This window comes from Tenrec ecaudatus, chromosome 8 (assembly GCF_050624435.1).
Source record: "Tenrec ecaudatus isolate mTenEca1 chromosome 8, mTenEca1.hap1, whole genome shotgun sequence".
Classification (NCBI taxonomy): domain Eukaryota; kingdom Metazoa; phylum Chordata; class Mammalia; order Afrosoricida; family Tenrecidae; genus Tenrec; species Tenrec ecaudatus.
The window spans coordinates 156470839-156483975 of record NC_134537.1 but is presented as its reverse complement, the minus strand read 5'-3'; the positions used below and the strand labels follow the sequence as shown (position 1 = coordinate 156483975).

At 42.6% G+C, this 13137-nt stretch overlaps 1 protein-coding gene across 1 annotated transcript in view; it reads right to left on the bottom strand.

Moving 5' to 3' along the window:
* The window catches only part of NBAS (NBAS subunit of NRZ tethering complex), a 383893-nt gene that overhangs the window by 300981 nt on the left and 69775 nt on the right, over nt 1-13137 (bottom strand). Inside the window, exon 12 of the mRNA XM_075557089.1 lies at nt 8878-9006. Within this exon, the coding sequence (XP_075413204.1) occupies nt 8878-9006 (129 nt within the window). The remainder of the gene's footprint in view (nt 1-8877; nt 9007-13137) is intronic.

The following is a 13137-nucleotide window of genomic DNA, read 5'->3' as shown; positions in this document are numbered from 1 at the left end:
AAGAGCTAAAAAATGAACATACATGATAATAACCTGAGGTCAGATTTGTATCTGTCGAAAGAAAAGTCTGAGTCGATGGTGCTAGAGGTTTTCAGAGAACAGCAAGATAATATTGAGTACGCACCTAAGGGGCACAAACTGTGGTAATAAACCTAATACTGAACAAGATTCCAATGTGGAAATCTAGGTGAAGGGAAAAAACAAAAGAAACAGAGGTAGGTGTGATAGTTTGCGTAGACTAGAGAAACAAATCCACAGAAACTCATCTGTATATGAGTTTTATATGCAGGATAAGTATACATTAAGAAAGCATCCCAACTCAGTGCTGTCCAAACCCATAAGTCCAACATTAGCCTATATGTCCGATACCAATCTACAAAGTCCTCCTCAAACTCACAAAACACACGCAATGACACTGAATGCTGGAGGAAAGCCAAATCAGTGAGCATGTAAGCATCTCAGCCTGGCAAGGGGTCTCCACGTGGCTTCTCCAGTACCCAGGGCTGCATCAGAGTAGGGCCATGTGCTTCTTTCTCCTCAGGGATGTCTCACAGGAAGTGAGCCTTGCCAGCTGAAAAAGGGAACTAGCTAAGGCAGCTGCACCCTGGTCCAAGCATCAGAGAGCAAGGGACCAGAGAACAAAAAAGGTGAGTCTCACCGAGCCATTTATCTCTCTGCCCTTCAATTAATTCCACATGTGTTTATCGGCCAAGTTGACATAATAAACCTTAAATATCACAGTAGGAAAATACTTAATATATTCAAGGAAAGAAGAGGAGTTTAAGTACAGGATATTAGATATTACCCATAAGCATTTTGTCATAGCATATTCATTCTAAATCTCTGAATTGAAGGTTTAACTTTACAATACATGGCAGTATGGTGAAACTGTCAGCACGGTATGTTCTGGTGAAAAATCCAAAAATGTTAACTATTTTTCAGAGAGATTAGCAACATCAACATGATTCAACTTTCCCCAGACTTAGGATACTCGATACCAAGGACTCTGTTGTCTTAATTAGTGTTCTCTACTTGATCTCCTAAGTTCTATCAATTGCAATGGCTACACAGAACTTATTGACAAATTCATGATTAAAGGTTTCATTTATTAAGAAAGTTAACAATTTATAATGCCAATGAGAAATGCTCAGGGTAGTTGTTTATCAGGATGTGTTAGAAAGTTCTTTTGAATCTGCAAATAAATGCCCAAAGGGGCATACTACTTCACTGTAAACCTCACCCAGAAGGAAATTCAGCTCAAGCTCGGCAAAGCCAGCTCCCTGGCCTAGCGGCACCCCACTCCAGTAATGCACTCCAGTAACCCACTTCAGTAAGCCTCAACCCAAAGGCACTGTGGTCGTTACATAATCTACTATCAACTTGAGTGTATTGAGAGTGAAGGAGTGAGGCTTAGCCTGCCAATCAGGTCGCAGCTTGATGACCTCATTTGGAGGCACAATGAAGATAAACAGCTCACTGGCGGCCAGACCCTCACTCTCTCTGTTACATATTCCTGTTGACAAGCCACATGGAGCCACGCTGATGGCAGCCAGAGCCCTGGAGATGTGTCCATGGCCCGCCATTGAATCCACAGGACTTTCCACCCACCACCCTGTGATCTTCCTGCACTCAGCATCATTGCATGTGTTGCATGAGTCTACAGAGGAATTTATGAACTAATATCAGATATATGGGTTAATACTGGACTTGAGGACTTGATCTGGACTGGGCTGGGATGTTTTCTCAATATACAATTGCTCTTTGATATAAAGCTCTCTCTTACACACGAGTGTTAATGAATCTGTTTCTCTAGTCAACCTGGACTAACACGGGCACTCGGCTCCACTTTCATGGGTTGGCAAGCCCAACTTCACCAATTAAATGCCCAGAGGCACCTCACACCAAAAGCCGGCCTCCTGCACAAAAGCACTCAGCTTTCCGTGCCCCCCCCCCAAACTCTGTTCCGTGCTCTGGCTGTGGTTCTGCTGCTGCTCCTCTGATATCATAGCTGTCTTCTGAGCCCAGGAGCTTTCCTGCACAGGGATCTAGGGTCCAAATAATCTGCTCCTTTCCTGGCTCTGGCTGATAATGAGACCCCTCCTCCTGCTTCCCATAGGGCTCATTTTATACAAAGCAGGATAACATTGCAGGGAACCCTCTTCACAATCACTCACAGGTGAATCCCATCTGAATCGTCCCATGCTTTCTCAGCAGACCCTGCCACTTGGTAGGAGTTAAGAGACTTTGGCTAGAAAAGCCACAGGAAATCATTCACTGCCCCTGCAGACTCTTAAGTATGAGGAGAATCATAATCTGCCCAGGCTTACAGTATCTGATACACATTCTATGGGCTGGCTCTTTGAGAACAGACGCATCAAGGTCTACATGACCCACAAAGAAGCACACCTCAAGGGTGCACACTCCTGGCATCTGGCTGAAGGTGTGTGGAAACGACCTCAGGTAGTGCATATCAAATGTGTGCGAGAAAGTCTCAGATGCTCCGCTTCAGAGTGTAGCAGGGCCCCAGGAGAAGATCCTAATTAAGAACATAGCATAGATGGTGTACGGTAATGTTACTAGGAATAATACCATTTTATTTTATATGTATGAATTGTGTTTGCCACTAGAAAACAAATATATGGGACACCTTGCTTAAAAGCAGCATTTGAAATATTTATTCATTCCACAAACACTTATCAGTATTTAATATGCCAAGTCATATTAAAATATAAAATATACATTCAGTGCCCGTACCCACGGATCTCAGGTGGTTATGCGCTGAAACAGCTGTGGATTATATCAAGATTAATCAGATAAACTCTCACGGTTGACACTTTTCCCTCATTGATTTAGCCAATTAATAAACTTAGTCCAGTACCTAATATGTGTCAAAAGGAGAAATTAAATTAAAATGGAAAAGCTAGGTTGTGTCCACTTACAATAGGGATGTAAGAAAGCATCTTTAAATAAAAATTAAGGCTAAAAATAAGATGTAAAGATATAAGCATAGCACATGGGAAACATTTGATATAAAAATCAATTGAACAATTTCAAAACAAAATATAATACTCACAGATTTCTTGCCAGATGGATTTTCATATTGACAATGAAAGCCAAAATATTCAATCAACTCAAAATTAGAGGGAAGTAAATCAGAACAGGTACTTCTACAACTACCTTTAATCATTAGGTTTTACAGAGAAAATACGAAATTACACAAGGTTCATTATGAAAACTAATAAAGTAGCTGGATAGAGCAGAGGATGTACACTGGTGCAGATGGAGCTGGAGGCACAGGGAATCCAGGGCGGATGATCCCTTCAGGACCAGGGGTGTGAAGGGCGATACTGGGAGGGGAGAGGGTGGGTGGGTTGGAAAGAGGGAACGGATTACAAGTATCTACATGTGACCTCCTCTCTGGGGGACGGACAACAGAAAAGGGGGTGAAGGAAGACGCCGGATAGGGCAAGATATGACAAAATAATAATTTATAAATTATCAAGGGCTCATGAGGGAGCGGGGAGGGGGGGGAAAAAAGAGGAACTGATACAAAGGGCTTAAGTGGAGAGCAAATGCTTTGAGAATGATGAGGGCAATGAGTGTACAGATGTGCTTTACACAATTGATGTATGTATGGTGATAAATGAGTCCCTAATAAAATGTTTTATAAAAAAAAAAGAAAACTAATAAAGTAGCAAAGTACTTGAAAAAAATCAACGTGGGCTGAATTCACAAGGTTGGGAAGAGAGTTGTACAGGAGAGCAGTAAACCCAACTTCTTCTCCAACAGCGTTGCAACTATTGGTCTAAGGCGGCTCTATCACACGTATCAGACTCACTGCCGCCCAGTCGATGCTGACTCATGGGGACCCTGTAGGACAGAGGAGAACTCTTCCTGGGGGTAGAAGCCTCATCTTTCTGCCACAGAGCTGCCGGTGATTTAAAATGACTGGCCTTGTAGTTATCAGCCCACGTGTAACCACTCCGCCAGAGGGGCCTTCAAAATGTTCTCAGATAATTCCCACGACCTTCTGTTTTGGATCATTGATTTTAAATAACCAGGCCTGAACCTTCAGTCCCTACTGCCGCCCCAGAGAGGCTTCTGGCCAGGTGCACAGAAGCAGCCACCTGACGATTTCTACAGCAGTGGGACCAGAGCAGCTGCCCTGTCCACAAGGAGGGAATGCTCTTCAGGCCCCCGGTCTTCTCTTGAAAGAGATCCCAGTGACGGGAACACACCACTCCACTTGAATGCCTGAACACTGAGGAGACGCTCTCTCCTTGAAGGAGCCTTGGGGGCAGAGAGCGTTGTGCTCTGAGCTGCTGACTACAAGGTCTGTAGTTTAAGCCTGCCAACTTCACCTAAGGCAGAAAGATGGGGCTTTCTGCTCCCGTCAAGATTTACAGCCTCGGAAACCCAAGGGGCAGTTCTCCTCTGCCACATAGTAATGAGCTGGAATGAACGCAGTAGCAGTGAGTTGTGAGAGCTACCTCCCAATTGTCAATATTGGGGCATATCAAGGATCTACATATAACGACTCCCTGGATGTCACTGAAATCAACTTCAAGCGGATCTCTCTCCTTTATTTCCCTCTGAGTGTTGCTACTACCTGATTTGCCCAAATAAAGGCCAGTATTTCTAAATATAAGGCATTAAACGGATACTCTGAAAAGAGCTGAGGATGTAAAATTAAAAGATCCATGTCAAAATGGAATCTTGAGTCTAAAATCTGGTGTGAATGCAAGGTAACATGGTATAGCACTAATCTACTAAAATCAGTATAAACTAAAATACATCACTTAAAAATGCTGTGTCAGGAGGCAGATTAACACCATAAAAATGAAACCATCAGGCCAGGCTCCTGGTCATGGGCCTGTGCTGAGTGGATTCTGATCTGCTGAGTGACAGAAGGGAAGGGAAGGGGAGGGGAGGGGGAGGGGAAGGGGAGGGGAAAGGAACCAGGACTGGACCCAATAACCACAGGTGAGCCACTGCTTCCATCAGCAAAGGATGTCCCTGCCTACAACATACTATGAGCAGGTCTGTAGGCTGGGGTTCAAGTTTGCCAGCCCCCAACCTTTTTTTTTCCTTTCAGTTAGGCATTCATGGGAAATCAGATTGAATGGACTTGTAAACCTTTAAACAAGCTGGGGGTTTTTTGGTTATATAAGATACATGGAGTTTGAGAAGCAAGTTGAATCTCTCTCCTGAGTTAGAGGCTGACTTACACGCCAAACTTGCTCTATCTGAGGATGAGGTAGGAAATGATCTGTCTACAGCAAACTCTCAGGGACTTTTGTTCGAAAGACTCTGACCAGCATGTGCTAGAAACACACTTTTGGGACACACTGACCGCCGCCCACCATGAACCTCTTTTTTCCATCCTCATACTCTTCCCAACTCATTACTTTACTGATTGCGGTTTTCTTTTTTTTTTTTCAAATTACGGACACGTTTACACTTAATTATGTTCAGACTTGAAGGCTTTACAAAGAAAAAACATACACAATTAAAGTTTGGGGTTTTTTTAAGCACTATAAAAATCTACTTAATGAATGACATTAATGAGTAAAGATTAATCAATTACAAGGGCATCTACTAACAACTAATCACATGTAAAGAAAAGCTGAGCATATGCCAGAAAGGCCTTCAATAGACGCAATTCATCTTTGCAGGCAGAAGAGGGGATGCAGCTTTCCAGTCAACAAAAGAGCACACGCATCACTGTTGCTGTGAATTGCCTTTACGCTGCATGCATGGCATCCCAAGACACACAAAATGAAATATCAGTGTGTTTTGAACCTGATCGATATTTCTACCAAAAGAATGAGAATAATTTAAGAAAAGAGAAAGCCAGAGGGAAAAATAGCTTTGTACTCAAACGTTTTTACCATTAAAAAAAAAAACCCATTTTTCCCAAAAGTGGAATTTCCCACTTATCTGAGAATGCAGCAGGATCCTCCCCAAAAAGGGTAGTTGAATGTTTTATCACTGTACAGTGATTGCAGCAGGGTTTTTCAACATAAATTGTACTTTCTTAGTATTTTTATTATTATTAATCATTTTATTGAGGGGGGCTCTTACAAATCTTATAGCAATCCATCATTCAACTGTATGAAGCTCACTTGTACATATGTGGCCATCAACATTTCCAAAACATTTTCTTTCTACGTGAGCCCTTGGTAATAGCTTTCTCCCCCTCGCACTCCCTCCCTCCCTCATGAAGCCTTGATCAATTATATATTATTATTATTGTTTTGTGTCTTACATCAACCTCACAACACAGCCTTTTTAGGCAAAATATGTGTTTATAACTATTTTGATAGATAAGAAAAACACAAAGAGAAGTGAATGAAAGATGACTAGATATTTTGGCCCTGGTCTTCTGATTTTACAGATTACACCTTTTTCATTCTTTATGCTTTTATTTAGAAATACAAACTTTTTTCAGAGAAAATCCAGTTGTAGCCTACACAGTTAATGAAAAGCAAGTTCACCTGAACTGCAACCTGAGGGGGCATTTTGTGGAGACCTGGACATGCACACATATTAGCAAGGGTTTCCTTATTTACCAGTGTTTGGATACCACTGTGTGGACTCATCTCTGGGGTTCCTTATATAGAGAAGACCAAGGCCGTAAACATGCTCAGGACCTTTTGGATCAATAAACTGAACTTTATTTTAATACTGACAGAAAACCACAGAATTCACTTGCTATGCCTCTCCAAGTGTAATAAGTTATGTAGCATATAAATTAGTCTGCACACTGATCATCAGGGAATTCTTGACCAACCTCGTGGAAGTTCTGCTGCCTGGCATGCCTCACCAGGTTAAGCAAAGTCGTACGAGTTTATCCACGCCTAAAGAGAACAGTCAACTCAGCTATACCTCCAGTAAGAACAAATTCAATGGGATGCAAGTCTCTGAAAGCGGCCGATATTTGAAGAGCACATTAAACTGCAAGTGAGTCCTTGGGAATTGAGGAGCCGATGCGACCTTTCCTAAACCTATGCATACGTCAGAAAACAAAGAACACCTGAAAAACATAGAGTAAGAACTATAAAGCCACTTTCTCTTCTTCAGTGCATTTGCTCATTAATAATGCATTTAATATCATTTGATGCAAGGAAAAAAGGAGAATTCTGAAGAAAAAGTCATTGTTCCACTGAGGTGACTCAAGAAATAAGCTTACATCTTTGAATCATGAAACACAAAACCGTGGCGCAGGCTGGTGGCAGAATCTGTGCACAGCTGACGGGGTGAGAGGGGTGAGAGAAAACGGAAAGAACCCTTAGAGCCACCGCCAGGAAGCACGAGACCTGTGCTACGAGGGATTCTCGGCTGAAGAGAGACTTTCATTGTTTTACCCTTCGTGCTGCCACAGTTCACGGCATGAAATGAGTCAACCTTACTTTCCTATTGTGATTTTCAACTACAGCAGACATTGAATCTACCTGTTATAAACAGCTAAATCGTTTGGTCCTTAAAACCTGTCATTTCCCTTTCCAATGGGCACCAAAATTAAAGGTCCTGGGTATAGAGGGGTTGGGGGAAGTATAATAGAAGTCAAAATCATATAAAAAATCAGACTTACTGGTCTGATAAAAGATTGGAGGAGATAAGAGCTCTTGACACACAGAATCCAGGACAGATAAACCCCTCAGGACCAATAATGAGAGTAGCAATGCCAGGAGGGCAGGGGGAAGGTGAGGGGAGAAAGGAGGAGACGATCGCAATGATTGACATACAACCCCACCACCCACCCCAGGGGGACGAACAACAGAAATGTGGTAAAGGGAGACAACAAATGGTGTAAAATATGAAAATAAAAATAATTTATAAATTATCAACGGTTCACAAGGATGGGAGGATGGTGGAGGGAGAGGAAAAATAACTCATACCAAGGGCTCAAGTAGAAAGAAAATGTTTTGGAAATGATGATGGCAACATATGTACAAATGTGCTTGATACAACTGATGTATGGATTGTTATAAGAGCCCCCAATAAAATGATTTTTAAAAGAGAGAAAGACAGATTGGTGGAGGCCTGAGACTGTGGATCCCATGCACCTTTCAAAGCTGATACTGAACCTACCACAAGCAGGAGAATGAGAGCCAGGAGAAACATACTCCAGTCCCGTCAAGCACCCAGCACAAAGGAGCAGCGCAGACCCACACACCGAGCTCAGAGGGCAGGCGGGAGCAGAAGGGAAGGAGCAGTGGAAACCAGGAAGTGGGAAGAGAGCTGCCAGTGCACGGAGGGGATTGCAAACCATATGCTGTAAGACATGTATCAACTGTCCAATGGAAAACTTTCACTCAAACCAAAATTTAAAAGCTCGGAAATTAATAACCATGGCATTCCAAGGCACTAAAAATTAAGAAACTGCATCTTTCTCTACATCTTCACTCCCTACAACGAAGTAAACAAAAGCTAACTCCCTTCAGCTTTAAGCAAACAACATATTATTGGTAATCACATTGGCAGATTCAGGAAGAATCATAACTCCTTTAGAATGTTAGCCTTACTTGTTTTCACATAGAAGTCTCTCCAAATGCTGCGTCATAATCATTGACTTTCATTAGGAAAAAAAGAAGTACACATGTTCATTTGGAAACTGTACAATGGCTGAACAAAAGCAAACGGCGATTTCATAGGCTGATGACACTCGGGGTCCAGCGCTGCTCTGTTCTTCATGTGTCCTAGTGTGTTGGGATCATCATTTAACAAAGGAACAGGACACATCTTTGGAATGATGAGACTACGTCCAAGCTGGGCAATGCAGCAGGTTCTGAACACGACGAAATCAGGATTGCCAGCACTCACCCCTCAGAGAGCATCCTTCTCTACAAGGAGTCATAACTGATACAGACATACCTGCTCATTTTGATTCCATTCCCCTTGTTGCTTCAGAGACGGAATGGCCCAGATGCTTAGTTTTCCTGAGAAATGAATGGCTGCAAGGAGAGTCCCATCTGGAGAGAGGCTCATCTTAAAGATCCCATCCTACATGATAATTATATTAGAATAAGGTCAGAGCAAGGACTTGTAGCCTAACAGAAATAACATCCAGAATTGGTAAAACTCTTTAAAGGTGCCGTGTCATGCATGATTTTTAGTAATTAAAGATGCCAACCCCTTCAAAGCAGGTATATATAACTATACCGCAGCCTATGGAAACAGGGCCCTGCCCTTATGGAGTCTCATGTGTTTTATAGTGTTACGAACTACATATAACCCAAAACCCAAATGCATGTCAACATTACAAAAATACTTGTTCATGTTAAACATCAATTACCATAGGTCCTCAATTACATTTTATAGTTTGGTCTTGACTAAATGGCGAATTCTTTAAAGTTTGAGCCCACGTTCTTAAAAAAAAAACTTTATTCACACAATACATTGAATATGTTACACATCATGAAGAGTCTAAAAACTCATGCTTTGGAAGAGAAAAGTAGCATGAAGGAACAAGAGGGAGCTGGGGGAAAGAGCACCAGAGAGTCATGGGAACAGGTGGAGAGCAAGCAAGCTCAGGTGTCGTTTTGTTTCAGGTACATGTGAATGCCTAAGATTTGTTATGCTGAGCCATTCAGGGTTAGGCACTCATCTGCTGGCACAGAACAGAGAAACTGTGTAACACATTGCTCTTATATGGCCACCTGGGATGTACAGAGGAAGACTTGGGGGGGGGGGGGTCTTACCCGTCCTACAGGTCTCACAGGCCTTTCCTGGCAGAGTACCAGGTCTTCTCAGGTACGCATGAAAACACGGGAGGAGCACACGATGGCTGGCTGCCTGCCAGCTATCACAGAATCAGAAGAACGGGGCAAACACTAACTGGACAACTATTTCCTTTTGAGCCTTTATTGAAGACAAGGCCTAAAGAAAGTTGCCACATCAAGTAAAGCAGAGACCATAAAATAGCAGTCGCGACCGTATTTCTCCACAACAATGCTGGCCCAAAGGCCATCATCAAGTGGAAATAACTGGTAGGTGACCCCTTAGAAAAGCCATGGCTTCCCAGTTGGCCAGAGCCCTGACTCTTTCCCTGCTATCACTCCAACATCAAGGCCAGTATCAGCTGCAGAAGTGAAAACTAACCATGACCAGATTGAAAAACCACAATCACTACACATAGCTCGACTCGTCAATGTATATTATCTGCCTGTCCTTTATAAACTTTGTATGGAGTTCAAGTCCTCAGGTCTAAAATGACCAACACATATGAATAATCAAGAACACAAAGAACAATTCGAGGAGGTGAAGGACACTATAGATGAGCACGTAGAAAGAAAGATGAGCATTATCAACCACCTTTCTGAGAACTACAATTACTTTAGCCAGCTGTATAAATCTACCGCACACTCTCAGACCTTCAGAGATGAAAATACAAATGCCGCTGAGAGGGCTGCAATACAGACACCGCACCCCAAGTCTGGACTGCGACCCCTCCTCTGTGACGGAGTTAGAGGAAGACAAACGAAATAAGCGACATCTTCCTTTGAAGAACTTAACATTAATAAGTGGGCCTCAATTGTGTAGAGTTCTAAATAGTGTATATTAGCAAAAGTGTAGGATAAAAAGAATTTTCTGGACTTCTCATCCGAATCATTTGATTTTACAGAGCAAAATACTGATGGGCAGAAGGAAGGCGGGTTCCAGATGAGGTAACAGAACCTGAATTAGAACACACAAGTCTTCAACCTCACTCTACGGCACGTCGAAGGCACCACATGAATTTACATGCAGGCTCCTCAACAGAAGTTATAGTTAGGAAGATCTTACTGTTTAAATCACGTAACTAATTAGTCATGTGTGGACCTTATGGTAACCCCAAGTAATACAAATATTCACTCAACAATTCCACTTACAACATTCTGAAAATAATGGGATTTGTGAATCTTTTTAAGAACCAAAAAAGTATAAGTAACGTGATCAGTTGAATAACAGCTCTGTAAGCAGAAAAAAATGAAATGAATATGCTGCCTTTTCTCTTCCGTTTTTTTCTTTTCTTCCACTCTTCCTTGCTTACTTTTTAGACACTTTAAGAAATAAATGTATTAACTAAAATGTTACCCTTTGCTTTTAATGCTTTTAATATTAGTTTCACTTGATACCATCATATCTAGACTACAAACTTACCATTCCTTTATTAAAAACATTTTTTTGAGGAGCTGATGCCAGGGGCTTAAGTGGAGAGCAAATGTTTTGGAATAAAGAGGGCAACGAATGTACAAATGTGCTTTACACAATTGATGTACGTATGGATTGTGATAAGAGTTGTATGAGCCCCCAGTAAAATGATTTGAAAAAATAAATACACCATACCAAAAAAAACCCAAAACATTGTTTATATAATCTTCACAAGCACACAAAAGTGGAAAGTATAGCATAGTAAAGACCCATGTGCCCAACCACCCTCTTCAACAAATATCTACAGTGTCAAGTTTGTTTCCTTTTTCCTTCCCCAACTGACACCCAACCCCAGGATTTCCCCCACCCCCTGGAGAATTTTAAACAAATTCCAGACATTCCATTTCATCAAGCTAGACATGTAAGTACGCAGTTCATTAAAGTCCCAAGCTATCTGCTTAACTTCCATATATACTAATGGTAATACTGTAGAGTTAGTAGCAGCAAAAGAATCATAGCCAATCAGTGATGAACAAATCATTCTTGTTGCTTACATTGTTTGCCTTCTGAAATGGAAGCTCTAGTATTTATGTACAGGAGAATTTCTTAATGCCTATAGCACACAGGTACAAGGCCCAGGAAACAATTTAGCATCCTAAAAACACCTGTGGTATAAGATCTCAAGGCGTAGGAAATACTGTAGAAACTCTATGCTGAATTCTGTTAAGTCTGTGATACTTAGATGCCGAGTGTCTATTAGTTGGCAAGGAAGGAGCTCTAGGCTGCACACCACCAAGTGGCTTTTCTATAAACAGGACATCACTATAAAAGTGAATTTTTTAAAAAACTCCTCCACAATCCAGTTTATGAGGCTCCTGAGGTTGTGCAACATTGTGGCTAGAGGCATTTCACTCTTCCTTCCCACAGCCAATGATGGCTAATATCCATTTTCAACATCTAGTAGTGAGAAAGCAGCTTTTTAAAAAGGGTGTGTGTGTCGCAAGGAGCTGGAAACAACCCAAATTCCCATCCACAGACGAATGGATTAAAAAACCGTGGTACATACATACAGTGGTGTACGATGCATTGCTAAAAAGCAGTGATGAATGCATGAAGCATATCGCCGCATGGGAAGAACTGGAGGAAATTATGCTAAGTGAAGTAAGCCAAACACAAAAGGACAAGTATAACATGAGTCCGCTGAGGTAAGTTTATATATATAAGAGAGAACAGAAAGGTAAGTGCAAAAGGGGCACAGGGAAAAGGTACTGTATACAAACACTCCAGGGGTGAGGTCCAGGTAGTATGGCAGGGGCCAGACCAAATCCAGGGGTACATAAGGGAGCCAACTAAAAAGGGGGTAGAGGGACGAAAGGAGAAAGAAAATAAAAGATGTGTGATGGGGGAATAGGGCACTGACCCACCCAAGGGGAGAGTATTGTTTGTGTCTTCACAGGGAAAGAGGGACCAGATATAAAGCACTGCCAGACGAATGCAGTGTGCCGGCAACCAGTGGGGAGCCAGTGGAGGGGCCTGAGGGCTCGGCCCCCATACCACCTACGTGGATAACTGCCCCTCACCCCAGAAGAATTCACTTGAGAGGACGGCACTGAAGCTGCAGCTAGGGGAGAGGGGTATGTCTGATCAGAACAAATGGGAGCAAATGAAGGAGGAGGAAGAGAGTGGAGCACATCCTGGCCCATCAGGCCTGGAAGACGACATCTCCACTCTGAACAGCCAATGGTCAGAGTGGACATTATGGCTGATCCCACTACGAGACACGCCATCCCTTGATGGCCCAGGGCCCTAAGGGGGACAACACTGGAGACTCTATGACGGGACTGGCCCAGACTGACCCCGTGACACTGAGGCAAACCAGAGCAGCCGTGGGAGCAGAGCAGGGAGCCCCCGAGGGAGTACAAAGGACAGACTCTGGGACCAAAGCATGGTACCCCATTGGACCTGACTGAAGGACATGCCGAGAGATCAAAAATCAGACCT